Raw genomic sequence first — 17,272 nt, 5'->3', positions numbered from 1 at the left:
AAGCGGCAAACTAGCCATTTTACGCGGTAGTGCAAACAAAACCGCATAGTGTTCCCTCCAAGAATCCACCATCGCAGAATATTTACATCGTCACAACGACTAGTGCGTGCGAAACACAGCCAGCTGACGATAGCGTGGGTAGTGTGCATTGTTTACCTACTGCCTGAACGGTGCGCGCCGTGCTGGAACGCAAATATTTCTGAAGAGAGATTTTCGAAAAAGTTGTAAAATTTCGCGGTGAAATTTTTATTTGGCAAATTGACTGCTCGGGTGCATTTTTGATTCTTGGAGGTTGAAGAGTGCGTGAGTGAACGGGAATACGGCGCTACCGAAGAAGAAAATGGCCGACGAGAGAAAATTCAGTGAGTTGGAGCAGACGAAGCAGAATATTGTCGATTCAATGGCTTTGTTGGAGTATTCTGCGAAGGAGTTCGACAAGGACAGTAAGTTTGCGGACCAAGTAGAAGCGTGGGCGGAAAAGTTGGAGAAATTTTACGACGAGTTTCACCGGACGGTGGTGAAATTGGAGGTGTTTTCCACCGATCGACCTGAAAAAGGAACGGCAGTTGTTTGACGGTCGCTATTATGCTCTTCGGTCCTTCACGTTCTCCCCCTTCTGCCAACCCGCACCATCGAGACCAATGAACATCAGGCTTCCAGAGCTTAACCTACCCAAGTTTAGCGGTAAGTTGGAAGACTGGTGTGCTTTTCGCGATTCGTTTGAATCCGCAATAGGTTCCCGGAGCGACATCAGTGCGGTCAAGAAGATACACTATCTGAAGGGCCTCGTTCAAGGAGAGGCAACGCGCATTCTCGACCCTATCAAAATAAGCGAGCAGGGCTACAAGGACGCTTGGCGAACGTTGCGGCTGCGTTTTGAGAACAACCGGCAGTTAATCAAGTGTCACATTCGGACGCTTTTCGACACTCCAGCGATGCGCAAGGAATCAGCTGAAGATCTGCTTGCGCTGATCGATCGCTTCGAGCAGCAGATCTCCGTTCTGAAGAGCTTGGGTGAACCAGCAGACCGATGGAGCTCTATCCTGGTTTACCAGCTATCTATACGCCTCGATCCTTGTACGCTCCGGGAATGGGAGAACCACTGTAGCAAACTCGATGCTGACAACATCGCTTCGGTTCTGGGAGAAACCGCCGGCACATCAGAGGACACAAGCACTGGTGCGTCAACTTCAATGCCATCATACGTGACGATGGTAAACTTCCTCCAGAACTACGCTCGAGTTTTGCAAGCAGTTTCTTCAGCCACTTCGAACACCGCTCCTCCTCGCAGCAAGCCAAATCCGACATCCAAGCCAGCAAGCCGAAGCCGTGCGACAAGTGCGGTGAGAGTCACTACCTGTACAGCCGTCCGGAATTTCGGAAACTCAACCTTCGCCAACGGATCGATCTGGTAAGACAGAAAAACCTTTGCATTAACTGTTTGAGATCGAGTTCCCATTATGCCCGGAACTGTTCTGGGTCAAGATGCCGTACATGTACCAAGAAGCACCACACGCTTCTTCATACTGAGCCCTCTGACGACAATCCCGCTTCTGGTCAAGCCACCGGATCAACTTGCTGTGTTGCCCTCCAGCCGATTCTCACCGCAGCATCTGCGCTGCATGCTCCAAACTCACTGTCACCCCAGTCTGTTTCGCAAGCTCCCATCCAGCAACCGTCTACCTCTACCTCAATCGCAAACTTATCCCACATTCATGCGCCTTCCGTGAGTTCTCAGACTGCCCTCGTATCACATACTGGTGAAGTGATTCCTGGAACCATTTTCCTTCCGACTGCGCTAGTGAACATCCGTAACGGTAGAGGTCGCATCGTCACTGCTCGTTGCTTGCTGGACTATGCTTCCCAACGCAACTTTGTTTCTGGGGCTCTTTGCGAACGACTGCAGCTTCCTCGCATCCGATTGCCGCATGCTATCCCGATAAGCGGAATCGGAAACACTACAACGCTGGTTGAATACCAGGCCACGATAACCATCTTCTCTCGAGTCACTCCCTTCTCCGTACAATGCTCCATGCTCGTTCTGCCTTCCATTACCGTCAAGCTGCCCCAGTCGACGGTAGAAGCCCGCCACTGGCCGATTCCAAAGCACGTGGAGCTTGCAGATCCAACATTCGCTGTTACTGGCGACATCAACATGATTCTGGGTGCCGCCCATTTCTTCCAAATTCTTCGATACAGCAGGATACGCTCGGGGAAGAGTTACCGATTCTGCAGAATACAGAGTTCGGTTGGGTCGTCTCCGGAGAGTGTTTATTGCAAAACCACGATCACAGCGATCCACGCAAGTGCCAGTTCAGTAATCCCTGCACAATCGATGAATTGGTCAACCGATTCTGGCGCGACGATCCCGATGCTCCACTGAACAGCTACCAGCTCCGCACCGTTACATACGGCACAAGCAGTGCTCCATTTTTGGCAACTAGGGTGCTGCAGAAGCTCGCCGATGATGAAGGGCAACATTTTCCGCTGGCGGAACCCGCTGTCCGCCACGACTTCTACGTCCACAATTTGCTGTCCGGTTCTGACGATGCTGAATCTCTCGCCGTTACCTGCAACCAGCTCATTGCAATGCTCGCTTGCGCAGGACTTCCTCTCCGACAATGGTCTTCTAATTGTCAAGCTATTCTTGATACCATTCCGTTGGAGCTCCGAGACGAAAACACTACTCGATTTGGACCACGAGTCCTCCGTGACTGCACTTGGCCTCCGCTGGGAATCGTCGACCGATTTTCTTTCGTTCAAGACGCCGAATTGGAAAGAATGCACGGTTCTGAACAAACGAACGATCCTCTCTCAGATCAGCAGTCTTTTCAACCCCTTAGGTTTGATTGGACCGACCATTGCAAAGGCGAAAATCATGCTGCAGAGTCTTTGGAAACTCAATCTCGACTGGGACACACCCGTGGCTAACGGATTCGCTCACTAATGGCAGGAATTTCTCCAGAAGCTTTCAGCACTTGCCCACCTTCGAGTTTTTCGCCATATGTTACGTCCGGGTTACGACCGCTTGGAGATTCACGGGTTCAGCGATGCTTCAGAGTCTGCATATGGCGCATGCATCTATCTCCGGTCAATACCCGCCGAGGGCCCTTGTACAGTTCGTCTGGTGATTTCTAAGTCCAAGGTCGCTCCGATGGGGACTCAAACCATTCCACGCCTCGAGCTATGCGCAGCTCAACTCCTGTCCAGAGTTCTTAAACAAGTTCAGGACAGCATCGACATAACCGCTACCACATATCTGTGGACCGATTCTTTTATCGTCTTTAACTGGATATCCGCAACTCCATCGACATGGAAGACGTTCGTAGCCAACCGAGTGGCTGAAATCCAAGAGCTGACGTCTCACGCCGTTTGGAATCACGTCCCATCCGAAGACAATCCCGCCGATCTCGTTTCTCGAGGAATGGACCTCGATGAACTCCTCGCTAGTGCACTGTGGTGGAACGGACCGCAGTGGCTAAAACCAATATTCGCCCCTTGGCCAGCGAAGTACGTCGTCGTAGCGACCTCAAACTCAGACCAACCGGACGTCCGACAGACTATTGCCCTTCCGGTCGTGAGCGTAGAACCGGCAGATATCGTCGATCGCTATTCCAATCTACGTCAGCTACTTCGGATCGACACACTTCTTCGGCGTTTCGCCGCTAACTGCCTTCACCGGAAGAATCACCAACCAATTCTTGTCGACCCGTTGACGGCTCTTGACATTGATCGCACTCTGCTTAATCTGGTCCGTCGCATACAACAGCAGTACTTTGCCAACGAGATACGCCAACTTGAAACCGTCGGAAAAGTAAACCGTAAATCCAAGCTACGGTATCTGCACCCGACACTCGTAGACGGCATTATTCGTGTCGGCGGCCGGCTTCACAATGCTGCAATACCTGTCGACGGAAGACACCCGATCGTCCTCCCCAAACATCGTCTCACCGACATGATCGCCACGAGAGAACACCATAAGATGCTCCATGCCGGTCCCAGCTTACTACTATTCTCGTTGCGCCAAAGATTTTGGCCCCTCGGCGGACGGAACTTGGTTCGCAACATTGTTCACGGCTGCATGGTATGCGCACGTGCCAAACCCAAGCCGTTGCAGCAGCTGATGGGGGATCTGCCATCTGTTCGGGTCAACCAGGCGTACCCGTTTCAGAATGTTGGCGTTGACTTGGCTGGGCCAATGTACGTGAGAACGTCACTCCGAAATAAGAGATCGCTATTCTTCAAAGCCTACATCACCGTATACGTATGTATGGCTACCAAAGCCGTGCACTTGGACCTTGTGTCGGATCTGACCACTGGCACATTCATTGCGAGCCTGCGAAGATTCGTCGGCCGTAGAGGAAAGCCTGCGCATATCTACTGCGATAACGCCACGAACTTTGTTGGAGCACAGCGAGAACTGGAAGAACTGCGAAGGCTTTTCCGAACTCAAGTTCACCAAGATGCCGTAGCAAACGAATGCGCAGACAACGGAATACAGTTCCACTTCATCCCACCTCGCTCTCCCACATTCGGTGGAATCTGGGAAGCCTGCGTGAAATCCGTGAAGACCCTGCTTCGCAAAATCCTCGGAAATGCTCACCTAACCGAATCCGAGCTGCAAACCGCATTGATTCAGGTCGAGTCAATGCTAAACTCTCGCTCAATCACGCCGTTGCCGGACAATCCATCCGATGAGCTTGCTCTGACTCCAGGACATTTCCTGATTGGTCGTCCGTTGAATGCGGTACCTGATCCAGATTGCCGTGAAGTTCCTGAATCCAGGTTGTCTCGATGGGAACGAGTACAACAGCTAACTCAGCACTTCTGGAGTCGTTGGCACAAGGAGTATCTGGCCACCCTGCAAAATCGCTACCGCTGCACAGAAGCCATGGACAATCTAGCCGTTGGTTCCATCGTCGCTCTCAAAGATGAGAGAGCACCGCCGTTGAAATGGCCCCCGGGATGCATGCTCAGCGTTCATCCCGGCCCTGACGGCCTTGTTCGTGTCGCCACCGTGAAGTCGACCTTCGGCATCGTTCAACGCGCCATCCTGAAGCTCTGCTTACTTCCAGTTGAAGTAGCGCCACCCATCGTAGCACAGAGTCCCGCACCAACTAGCAGCCCTACGTCAACAACGCCAAATGAAGGCCCTTGCTCAGGGAACCGGGCCGCCAGACGAGATCCCGGCCCTTGCTCAGGGAACAGAGCCGCCGGACGAGATCCCGGCCCTTGCTCAGGGTACAGAGCCGCCGGACGAGCTCCCGGCCCCTACTCGGGGAAATTAGTCGCCAGACGAGATCCTGGCCCAAGCTCGGGGGTATCGAGCGGTTCGTGGTTCACCTGTAAAGAACCAAACCTCGCCGTGTGGGTTCCTAGAACCCCCGGCTGGGACTTGACTCGAGTTAAGTACCCCATCCTAATTTGTTAAACCAACAGTTCGCGTACAGATGTTCCTCCTTTACAGCACACCACTTCCGGACAGTATCCTGCAGTCGGACCCGACGCACCTCGAAAATCATCCTGGAAGCTGTAAGAATCCTAGATGAATCCAGATCTCCATATCCCGTTGAACGTCAGTCATCGCAAGAAGCTCGAACTTCCGCCGCTAATGCCCGTTGAATTCCTTAAAATTTCATTGGCGGCCGGAATGTTCAATACTCATACTTAATCCCCAACATTGAACCTGAAATGAAAATGAAATTTTATGCAATGTACATACATACCTGTAAATATGACCTAGCCCTAAGAACAAATGAACTAATCCTAGAATAAGAAACACAATGTAAAATACTTACCGTAAAATTCGCACTCTAAAACCACTGTGCGAGCATAAAGCAGAAATGGATTCTGCAACCACATTACAGCTGTCAAACAGCTATAGCATAACACATATAGACGAGGAATGTAAACAAAGCATACAATAAATTGAGATAGTAAAAAGCAATCGCTGGTGTCGGTCATACAAATCTTACGAGTTTTTATTTCGCGAAATCCTAAGTCCCGTAAATCGATCAAGTCGCTCGCGGTCTCAAAGTGGAAGTGCAGTGTACACAACAGGAAGAAAGTCCTGATCGAGCAGGTGAAAATAACGGCAAAGTTTTCTAAAAGATCCAGAAAGTAAGAAGAGTGGTGAAGTGCTTATACAAGCTTAACGACCTGTTCAGGGTATCATCCATACAATATGTGGAATCGTTGGACTATATGGGTTAAAACTTGTGTATAATTTTTTTATTAGGGTACAGATTACAGATTTTTTTTTTAAATTACAGATTGGTACAGCTTTTTTACATGACTGCAAGGTAAAATAATTTAACCCTGCGATGCATCCCAGTAAAAGTTGAGTTAGGCAGCAGTGATGGCAAGAATCTGAAGTGGAGCTGGTACTGATTGAGCTTGAACTGAAGCTGACATTATAATGCAATATGCGAGAAACATGCTTCCAGCAAATCAAAGGGATGATGTCTAATAAAAGCTGAGCGAATCTTCTCGGAGTACATACGTTTACTCTGACGTACTCCATTTGAATTCCTGCAAGCCGGTTTCTCGCATCTTATTGATATTTCCAACCCCATCTCAGCTTCTCGCCGCCACTCTGTTGGCCACCTTTGGTTGGCAAACAAAGTGGCAGCAAGAATTTGAGGTGGAGCTGATATTGACATTATCCAGTCATACTCATCTGGAATTCTAATTGCTTTCCCACACTACTTTTACAGTGAACGGCAAGTTACGACGCCGCCTTTTAGTTTACTGGGTTCTTGCGGAATTCCAGCTCAAATAAAGCAACCGAGTCAGAATATCTGGTTTGATTTACCCGAATGGAAAATTTTAACAACCTCGTTATTGTTTGGGCACAGAATCCAGTCCTTTTTTCGATAGAAGAGTACAGAAAGAAAAGATTTTTCAACTCCCGGTGCAGATTTAATTGTGGCAACACTGGCCTAAATCGCTAATGTAAACAAACTGAGTTTTCGCTATTATGCGACTAAAATACTGCAAGATAGCGGTAAAAATGATCGAAAACAATTCCTTTTGAGATTTCCACTATGGAAATATGCCAAAATGTAATGGTGGATTATGAAAAAAAAATATTTTTGTTCGTTTAATTGTTTCTTGTGTGTCACAAAATTATTAATGAAACAATTTATTTTCCTGATTAAAGGAGAAAAATAACGAAAATTTTTTCTTGCAATACCATCATTCTGTAACCGGATTACGCTACTACCGCATAAATTTTTTTCCATTATGTCACATTGGCGGTTGCCCGTGTGCATTGTAAATATCCAAAACTATTGATTTTTAACGGCCAACAACTTCTATTCATTTTCAACGGCCAACGAATTCCCCTTCAATATAAAACTCATTACTAAAAAGTTGAAAACATTTCCATTTTCACGAATCGGCTGACCCCCCTGCGCATTGTAAATGTCAAAACTATTGATTTTCAACGGCCAACAATTTCCCCTTCAATCTAAAACTCATTACCAAAAGTTGAAAACATTCCCATTTTGACGCATCAGCGGACCCCCCCCCCCTCGCAATGTAAATGTCAAAACTATTAATTTTCAACGGTCAACAGTTTCCCCTTCAATATAAAACTCATTATTGTCGCGCTTATTATTAATTCTCATCTAGTGACAGTGGAAACGCGCAACCAGAGATCGCGGGAGACTGCGAAGAGAATGAAACGTCAATATTTATTTTTGATTTCTTTGGGTTTTGTTTACATAAATTATTTGTTTATTGTACTAACGAATAAATAAGAGATTATATTTATGAATTTGTTGCTCTGCTTAGTACCTAAAATCAATTTTTAATAATCAAAAGCATCTTCGACTAGAGTGAATATTTTAAACTTTGAGAAGGTATGGTAGACATCCTGCGAAAAGTTCGGCATCAGCATGCATCAGCGAATACTGTTTATCACTGTCTGTATGATTATTATTATCTTGGAGTTCGAAAAGATATCCTTTCTAAAATCTATTCCAAACACCGGACGACGATTTCAAATTGGATTAGAAAATATGAGGAACATGCGTTTTTCAGCCGCAAGGAAAGGGCAATAGTTTATCTACGATTCAAACCAGAGCAGCGGAGATGGCTAGTGAACCTGTATGAAAGTTGCCCAATCATTTACTTGGATGAAGCTAAATCTGAATATGAGCGAAAATTTTACCAAACCATCAGCACTTCGTCTATAAGCAGGATCTTACATGCTGAAGGTATGTCCTGGAAAGTGCTAGAACGGCGAGCAATTCAATTGCGAATGATGGACATTTACAGATTTGTGTCAGACATGGCTATCGTGTCATGGGATATTCATTGTCTATTATTTCTAGACGAAGTGTCATTTGACAACCGCGGAATGCTCCGCAATAAAGGTTATGCACCGGTTGGAGATAAGTTGATATACAGAGGTGAATTCGTTCGTAGACCGCTATGTTCAATGCTAAGTTTCTTAGGATATGATGGAGTGCTGGAAACATATTCGACAGAAGGAACGTTCACCAGGGAAAAGTTTTTTAAAATATTTGAAAAATATTTGAAACGTGTTTACGTTGAAAACAATCGATATAACCTAACTGCTGTGATTGCAGCAGCTCTTCAGCATTTTAAATACTATGATTGCTCTAAAATCTTTGCTAAGTGTGGATATTTGCATGGAGGACAATTTGATCCAAGCCGGGGTCTTTGTCAAGATATGAAACAATTTGGATTCAAGGTATGAGTAATGATCACAAAATTAAAAATAAAACTATGGTGTATTTCTATATTCAATGATTTCTGATACACTTCAATTCAATGTATTTTATCAGTTATTAAATAAAAACAAACTTAGCATTTCGGCTCAATTTAGAAGCTCATTGGATATTCCGCTCAAAACTGTATCCGCAGCTAAAACTCTTCGTGGTCCACATCTAAGCAATCGGTGACACAACGAGCTAATTCAACTGAGAATTTAGTTTCTCTCACTGCTACAGTGCTCTTCATAGCTCGCAGTATCTCGTCATACTCCTTCTGCTTTGTCTCCAGCATCGAAATCCGTTCCCCCATTATTTTTGCCACGCTAGCAAGTTGTTGGTGGTCATTTTTCAGCTCTCGAAGAATGTTACGATATGCACCGTTTACTGTGTCAGCTACCTGAAGATCAAGCCTTGCCTTTTCCAAAAGTGTATCACTATGGACGGGGACACTGCTAAAGAGATTTATAAGGTGCTCTGGTGGTGCTTGATTTTTCAAATCGTCGCGTTGATCAAAAGGTTTGCTCGAAATCCAACTCGCCCAGCATCCCCAATTTACATCGTCCCCAGAAAGGTACCATCCATTTTTGAGCTCCTCTTTAAGTTGATGATGATGATGATGATGGTCCCACCTCATACCCCCACAAAGGTGTGAGCTGAACGAGTTATCTAGAAGATAATTAATATTTTAAATCATGACAAGACCAGTTAACAAAAAAAACGGACTGGTTCAATTTACAGACATAGCCTTTCCTTCAAAAGAACGTAACCAGATATATTTCCAATATTCCATCAACAACCAGGGTCCATCAAGAAAATTTCCATTCCGGGAAGATACTTGATAGAATCGGGAATTGAACCCAATAGCTTCCATTTCTGATAATTCTCTGTAAGACTCCTCCCGCCTGACCAAGACATCGGTACTACCACCTGCTAAGGTGAGAAGTGACGAGCCTAGTGGCAGTGCAGAGTCTAATCGAGTTATATCATCCACATCAGGCCCCTTTATTGAAAGTTGCGTACCACTAACCCAAGGCAATCCAGGGATATTCCTTTCCGGGAATACCCTGGATTGATCAGGAATTGAACCCGATATCTTGTTTTATCAGAAGAAATCACCAAGCCCCCCACTCAACGAACCAACTCCGTTATTGCCGCTATGGCAGCAATAACCGAGATTAACTCTATTGTCGAGCAAAGCCAGCAAAGCAACTCCATCTTCAAATCAGACCCTGATCACAACAAAAGTCTAAAAGCTTCAATTCAACCCGATGAGCTCTTAGTACTGGTCACCATGTTCGATTTCAAGTTAGTCTCTATCTGTTTATCGCGCGCGTGGCTCAGACTTCTGTAGACATCTCATTATTTTTAAAAACTATAATAAACAATTAACAAAAATCCATCATCATCATAGCGAATATAATAACTTAGTGTGACTAAATGCAAATAGAAGAGAAAAAAAAATACAATCTTCGTGGTATTACATAGTTATTCAAATAACTCCAAAATATAAAAATTCAAAAAATCTGTCTACAAAGCAGATTTTACGTGTGAAATACATAGTGTTTTGAACTCCGCTAATGTTGCCGCACGTTTAATATGTCTAGGCATCGAATTGAAAAAACTTATTCCTTTGTACAACAAGGAGTTCTGTGATCTACTAAATAAAAAGTTAGGTGTTCTTGCATCAGACGCGTTTCTAGTGTTGTACCTATGCACATCACTTCCTCTTTCAATTCGATCACACAAATATCGAGGTAGCATTCCATTAATAATTTTAAAAATGAACACCATTGTTAAGTAATAAATTCTTTGCTTCACAGAGAGCCATTGTAATGCGCTTAGCATGAAACTAGAGGAAGTGTATCTGTTACATTTTAAAATTAATCGCATGATTCTATTTTGCAATCGCTGTAACCTCAATATTTGTGTTTGATTGGCAAGAAACAAAATGGACGGGCAGAAGTCAATATGTGGTGAAACAATAGATTTATATAATAAAATTTTACTACTAATTGTTAAATCATTTTTCAGACGACACAATATACCATACTTTTTAGCAATCTTTTTGATGACATTGTCGATGTGAGACTTAAAGGTTAACTTATCATCAATGATTATTCCAAGATATTTTAATTCACTAACGCGATCAATAGTCTCACCATTTATTTCAACGTTAACGTCAGGCCTAGTATTAGCCGAAGAGATAATCATATATTTAGTTTTAGCAACATTTAACTTTAATTGTTTAAATTTTAACCAACGAGCAAGGGAATGCAAATCTTCGTTCAAATGCGCCACGGCTTCATCTATATCCTTAGCTGCAATGAACAGAACAGTGTCGTCAGCAAACAAATTTAAGTCACAGAATCGTAAAACTCGCCTAATGTCATTTATATACATAATAAATAAAATAGGACCCAAGACACTACCTTGCGGCACTCCAAGAGGATTGTCGAGAGGACTAGATACAAAATCGTTAAAACTAGTTTTCTGAGTTCTATCACATAGATAGTTTTCAAACCACTTATGTGCTATCCCTCCGATACCAAATCGCTCTAAAATTTTCAAAAGTAAAGGTCTCGAAATTGTCTCAAAAGCGCGTTTCAGATCCAAAAATACAGCAAATATAGTCTCTTTAACCTCGATTTTCTCTTTCCATTTTGCTAACACTAGATTCAAAGCGGTTTCGCAAGAGTGTCCCTCTCGGTATCCCGATTGCTCCGGAATTAGCAAATTATTATTATTCAAATAACTCATCAGCTGGCCCTTAACAACAAGTTCTAAAATTTTCTCCAATGTGTGCAACATGTTAATGGGGCGGTACTCTTCGGCTTTATCCGTCCCAGTAACTTTGGGAATAGGAATCACAAGTGACTCCTTCCAAACTGTCGGCACGTGCCCAGTTTGTAGCGATTCATTTACAAGATCCAGCAGATCGTGTCCGATGACATGAAAGCAATCCTGTATCACTTTTGCATTGACATTATCGATACCAGCCGATTTTCCCAAAGAAAAACAAATATCTTTCAATTGTTCAAAAGTGATTGGGTGAAATCCGTCAAATCTACAGTTAGTATTAATCGGCTGTGTTATTTCCGCAGGTTCACTGACCAGCTCAATACTTTGATTGATCAGTTGGACACTGTTAACGAAATAACTGTTCAATTTTTCAGCTATTATTTCTTCAGATTGTTCTTCTATCCCGTTAAAAGTTATGGACTGCGAGGAACTACGTTTAGGTTTAATTAAATTCTTTAGGATTTTCCATAACTCTTTGCTGTTGTTTTGATGTTGATCGATCTTCCTTTGAATATATTCACATTTGGTCTTCTTCAAGGCCCGTGAATAAATATTTCGCGCGTGTGTGTACCCATTCCAAAGACGTTCACTATTAGTTCTGCAAAATTTCTTGTACTTTTTATCCCTTTTACGTTTAAGGCGCAAAAGATCTAAAGAGTACCAGCTGTTCGAGTTATTTGAATTAACAAACTTTTGAGAAACTAAACTATTTGTACACTCTTTTAACACGTTAGTTAGAACAGCTGCCTTGTTATCCAAATTTCCATTCAATTCCGTAAAATACATGCTTCTCGAAACCAGTTGAGACATAGCTTGTTTCGAATATCTTTTCCAGCACTTGATTTTAACTTTATCCTCTTCACGGCTAGGTTCATTCTCCAGTAAAATTGAAATTGTCTCATGGTCTGAAATTTTACAATCGGCCTCTACATACGAATGAACCCCATCAAAATTGGAATACACGTGATCTATCAATGTTCTACTGTGTCTGGAAATTCTTGTAAACTCACTAACCGTTTGCTTGACATTGAAAAACTCTGCCAACTGCTTCAACTGATTCGAATTTTGATCATTGAGCCAATCAATATTGAAATCGCCCGAAATTACATTAAGTTTACTTAAGTCAACGAAATTCTCCCACCAGTTTTCTAAAATTGCTAAAAACCGTCGATCGCTTGAACTAGGAGAATGGTATACTACTGCAAAATTTCCCATCTGCATGCCTCTTTCAACTGATATACCCAAGAACCAATTATTATCAACTGCTTCGTTTAACCGAACGTTGAATTTAATCGATTCTTTGGCGTAAATAGCAACTCCACCGGTATGTCTGGAATGAGATAGGCAAAAAGCAACTTTATAACCCGGAATGCTATACTGATCAAATGCATCAGCATCAACAATATGTGTTTCTGATATTAAAACCAACAATGGACGTTTGTTTTGTACAAGATGTCGCATTGCGACAAAGTTTGTAGATAACCCAGCTATATTTAAATACAATGTTTCAGACAACCTCTCGTTTGTTAGTTGCTATTCACTTGACCAAACGTTGCTTTTTTTCAATTCTAGCAGTCTCCGATATACTGAACACTGCTTACTAAATGCCGCATGATTTACGTCCAAATTCATTTTACGTTCATTATTCTTTTTAATACAATTAACGCATTTAAAATCCGTTGACGAGCATTCAGATGTTCTATGTGCTCCATTACATCTGGAGCATGTTTCTTTATTCACGCATCCCGTGCTCTTATGACCATATTCTCCACAGTTGAAGCAGCGCAGCACGTTAAAGGCCTCAAAAACAGAACACCTATCCCAACCAATGTTTACCGCACGGGCTGACATCAGGCTGCTATAAGTGTCCTTATCAACTTCAACTTTGTTATATTTGAAGCGTGGATTTTGGAAATTGGCAACAACTTTAACATATTCAAACGGAATACCCTCATTCTGACTCTTCAATAAGTCAATGAAGACTTCTTCAGAGTATCGATCACTCATCCCCATTATTTTTATCTTCGGTTTACCGGGTATCGGTATAACAGCATTATACTTTTCACCCAGATTGCTTACAATGTTTTCTTTCACCGACTCAATATTATCCCGAGTTGCACACTCCACAATAATCGAGCCATCTTTACCGTTTTTAAAGTTGCTAATTTTGTGCACCTTTGGATCTAATTTATTTTTTAATTCATTCCTCGTGTCGTCACTCGATTGCAACGGCTCGACTGGTTTAATCACAATGACCGGGCGAGCCTTACGTTTCGTTTGACTTCTAGTTCTAATTTTATTCGTCCCTGTAGCTCCCGACAAAACATTCGCATAAGTAATTCTACTATTTTTATCAAAAACCTCGTCATTATTTCCATCATCGTCTATTTCAATTAACATCGGTTCATCTTCTTTATTCGTCAAAATTTTTCGTTTTCTACTGGGATTCCCGTCCGATTCAGAATGAACCTTCGTATTACTAAAATTCCTCTTTCTGTTCATTCCAACTAATTCAATTTCACGCTTAACATTTTCATTAAAACAACTTTTAAAATCTTCCAACTTTTTGGCAACACTGTTTTCCAAGCCAGCCAATTTACTCTCGAGAGAGTTGTTGAAAGACCTGATCAGTTTTTCTATTTCGTTTCCTACTGCGATGTTTATCTGTGCATCGATGTTTTTTCGGGCATCAGTGAGAGATTCAGAAATGGAAGCGAATTGTTCCATTTTCTTATCCAACTCAATGATTATCGAACTGACATCCCGCACACCAGAAGACTGGGTTGATAAACATTTTGCACATTTGTAGCAAAGACTTGCATTATCAGCCACCCAATTTACCATGGCCTTTGTTAACCCGGAACATTTTTGATGGTATTTATCGCCGCAAAAAAGGCATAGTACAAGACCTTCGGCGAGACTCACCGTGCCCGTACACTTTGCACACAGGCCACTCATTATAGGCAAATTAAACAACAGCTGGAGAAGCGGGACAAAACAAAAAAAATATAACACTGCGTCACCTCGCTGCTGGGAAACGTACAAAGCCAGCCGATGCAGCGAAATGAAATCCGAAAATCACAGAACAATAATAGTCTGTATGACTACACACTATACCTATCTGAATGATATTCCGATTAGCGATTAGCGCCCACAAAGTTTTCAACGAAAAGCAAAGTATTTCTCACAAATTTAAGCGATTGCTTCCTGCACTATGTACACACAAGTTACCATATTCACTTTCACAAAAGCAAAGTTGATTGATTGATGCAATAGATTCGGCTCCTGATCGGTCTTTCTCAAGAGGGCGGATGAGCTGATTTTCGACAAGATGCCATCGTTCCAGTGTTGTTATGCTTTCAGAGTATTTATACACGATAACTAATATTTCTCGTGATAACCAATTGACTAGATTGCTGCTGTCAACTTTTGATGGCGAAATATTTCATTTACTCGATTTATCCTGGAAAACCAAGAATCTGTCACACTCTCCAAAACAAGGCATTCAGCACGATGGGAAAACTTGGAGCAACAGTCCCAAATCTTCGAAACAATGTCACCCACTGAATCTCCATCAACGTTGATAGCTCCACACTACTCGTAGGATTTCTGGTTTTTGAAATTCTTCAGAAAAATGTCAGCACGGAACTTATACTGTTTACCGTTGATGTTTGCGGAAACATCCTGCATATCAGCGAGGAAATTTCGGTTTCGTTTCACCTACAAAATAAACAGTTTTGTAAACTTTGATCAACACTCTCACTTACCCTTTTTGGCGATTGAGCAGCAGAGTTGGATGTTGATGATTCACGATCAAAATCCAACAGATCACAAATTCCATCGAGGGATTCAATATTATAGTTCGCATAATTTATTAACCCATCATCCTCTGCGAGGTATTCTTCCAAACCATCTTCTGGGATTCTCGGCGAATCCATTCTGGCCAATAAAACTTCTGAAACGAACGAAAACTTAGTGAATTGAATGTAAACTGCAATGGAAATCACGGGCTCCAAAAAAAAAAGATTTTCAGTGGAGTCACTCAACAATGATACAGTATGATGAAGTGGATAACTCAGTGAATCAGAGTCAATCTGTAATCTGTTCACCCAAGTATTTTATACTGTGTTAGTGAAGTGACTTCAAAACAATTTTGCGCAATTGTCCGCTATCTGCTATATGTCATCCAATTTGCTGGTATCTTGAGCCATTATGATAGGATGCAAAATACTAAAAACTTGAAAACATTTCCATTTTGACGCATCGGCGGACTACCCTGCGAATTGGAAATGTACAAAACTACTGATTTTCAACGGCCAACAATTTCTCTTTCAATATAAAACTCATTACCAAAAAGCTGAAAACATTTCCATTTTCACGCATCGGCGGACTCCCCTGCGCATTGTAAATAAAGAAAACTATTGATTTTCAACAGCCAACGAATTCCCCTTCAATATCTCATTTTTTTATTTTTTTATTTTTTATTTATTTCATCGCACGCATCAACAGGCCGCACTCGGCCCCAATGATGGAAACTTAAACTAATTACATTTAAAAACTGCAGGAATCGCTTTCTTAAAGATATCCGAGACAAATGAAAGTCGAACACGTGCGACACACGATTGAAGAGGCGTTGTAGTCCCGTGATAGCGGCATTAGCTGTTTGAATAGTTTGTCGAAACGACACTCTCAGAAGAACGTTTCCGCGTAACGTTCTGGACCTTGCTTGGATGTTGACTCGCTCTAGTAAATCTGGGGAATCGATGCGTCCTGACAGAAGATCAGAGATGAATAAGGCTCTTGCAGTTTCTCTACGACGCTGAAGGGTATATAAAACTCATTACTAAAAAGACGAAAACATTTCCATTTTGACGCATCGGTGGACCCCCTGCGCATTGTAAATGTCAAGACTATTGATTTTCAACGGTCAACAATTTCCCCTTCAATATAAAACTCATTACTTAAAACTTAAAAACATTTCCATTTTGACGCATCGGCGGAACCCCCCCCCCTGCGCATAGTAAATGTACAAAAGTATTGATTTTCAACGGCCAACAACTTCTCCTTCAATATAAAACTCATTAACAAATGGTTGAAAACAATCAATTTTGGCGCATCGGCGGACCCCCTGTGTATCGTAAATGTCCAAAACTATTGATTTTGAATGGCCAACAACTTCTCCTTCAATATAAAACTCATTACCAAAAAGCTGAAAACATTTCCATTTTCACGCATCGGCGGACCCCCGCGCATTGTGAATGTACAAAACTATTGATTTTCAACGGCCAACAATTTCCCCTTCAAGCTAAAACTTATTACCAAAAAGTTGAAAACATTTCCATTCTGACGCATCAGCGGACCCCCTGCGTATTGTAAATGTCAAAACTATTGATTTTCAACGGCCAACAATTTCCCCTTCAATATAAAACTCATTACCATAAAGTTGAAAACATTTCCATTTTGAGGCATCAGCGGACCCCCCCCCCCTGCGCATTGTAAATGTACAAAACTATTGATTTTCAACGGCCAACAATTTCCCCTTCAATATAAAACTCATTACTAAAAAGTTGAAAATATTTCCATTTTGACGCATTGTAAATATACAAAACTATAGATTTTCAATGGCCAACAACTTTCCTTTCAACGATACTATGTGACCGCTAATATTTTGCTTGCAATCCTTTCCTATAGCAAGCGAAAAAAGAAATGCCACACATTCCAATCTTGCA

At 42.5% G+C, this 17,272-nt stretch overlaps 3 protein-coding genes and 1 pseudogene across 3 annotated transcripts; 3 read left to right on the top strand and 1 right to left on the bottom strand.

The window, feature by feature from the left end:
• The first annotated feature begins 641 nt into the window (after positions 1-641).
• Positions 642-1,415, top strand: LOC131687568 (uncharacterized). Its single transcript, XM_058971657.1, has one exon. The coding sequence runs from the start codon at positions 642-644 to the stop codon at positions 1,413-1,415; it is 774 nt and encodes a 257-aa protein (XP_058827640.1).
• A 1,589-nt stretch (positions 1,416-3,004) lies between these two features.
• Positions 3,005-5,431, top strand: LOC131687567 (uncharacterized). The gene has a single exon (XM_058971656.1). It carries the CDS (start codon positions 3,005-3,007, stop codon positions 5,429-5,431), a length of 2,427 nt encoding a protein of 808 aa, XP_058827639.1.
• Positions 5,432-7,795: 2,364 nt separating this feature from the next.
• LOC131687566 (uncharacterized) lies at positions 7,796-8,728 on the top strand. Its single transcript, XM_058971655.1, has one exon. The coding sequence runs from the start codon at positions 7,868-7,870 to the stop codon at positions 8,726-8,728; it is 861 nt and encodes a 286-aa protein (XP_058827638.1). The 5' UTR covers positions 7,796-7,867.
• A 167-nt stretch (positions 8,729-8,895) lies between these two features.
• On the bottom strand, positions 8,896-15,327 carry LOC131687565 (uncharacterized; annotated as a pseudogene).
• Between the last annotated feature and the right edge of the window lie 1,945 nt (positions 15,328-17,272).

Source organism: Topomyia yanbarensis, chromosome 3 (genome assembly GCF_030247195.1).
Source record: "Topomyia yanbarensis strain Yona2022 chromosome 3, ASM3024719v1, whole genome shotgun sequence".
Lineage (NCBI taxonomy): Eukaryota > Metazoa > Arthropoda > Insecta > Diptera > Culicidae > Topomyia > Topomyia yanbarensis.
The sequence above is the reverse complement of the archived record's forward strand: the minus strand, read 5'-3'. Positions and strand labels throughout refer to the sequence as shown.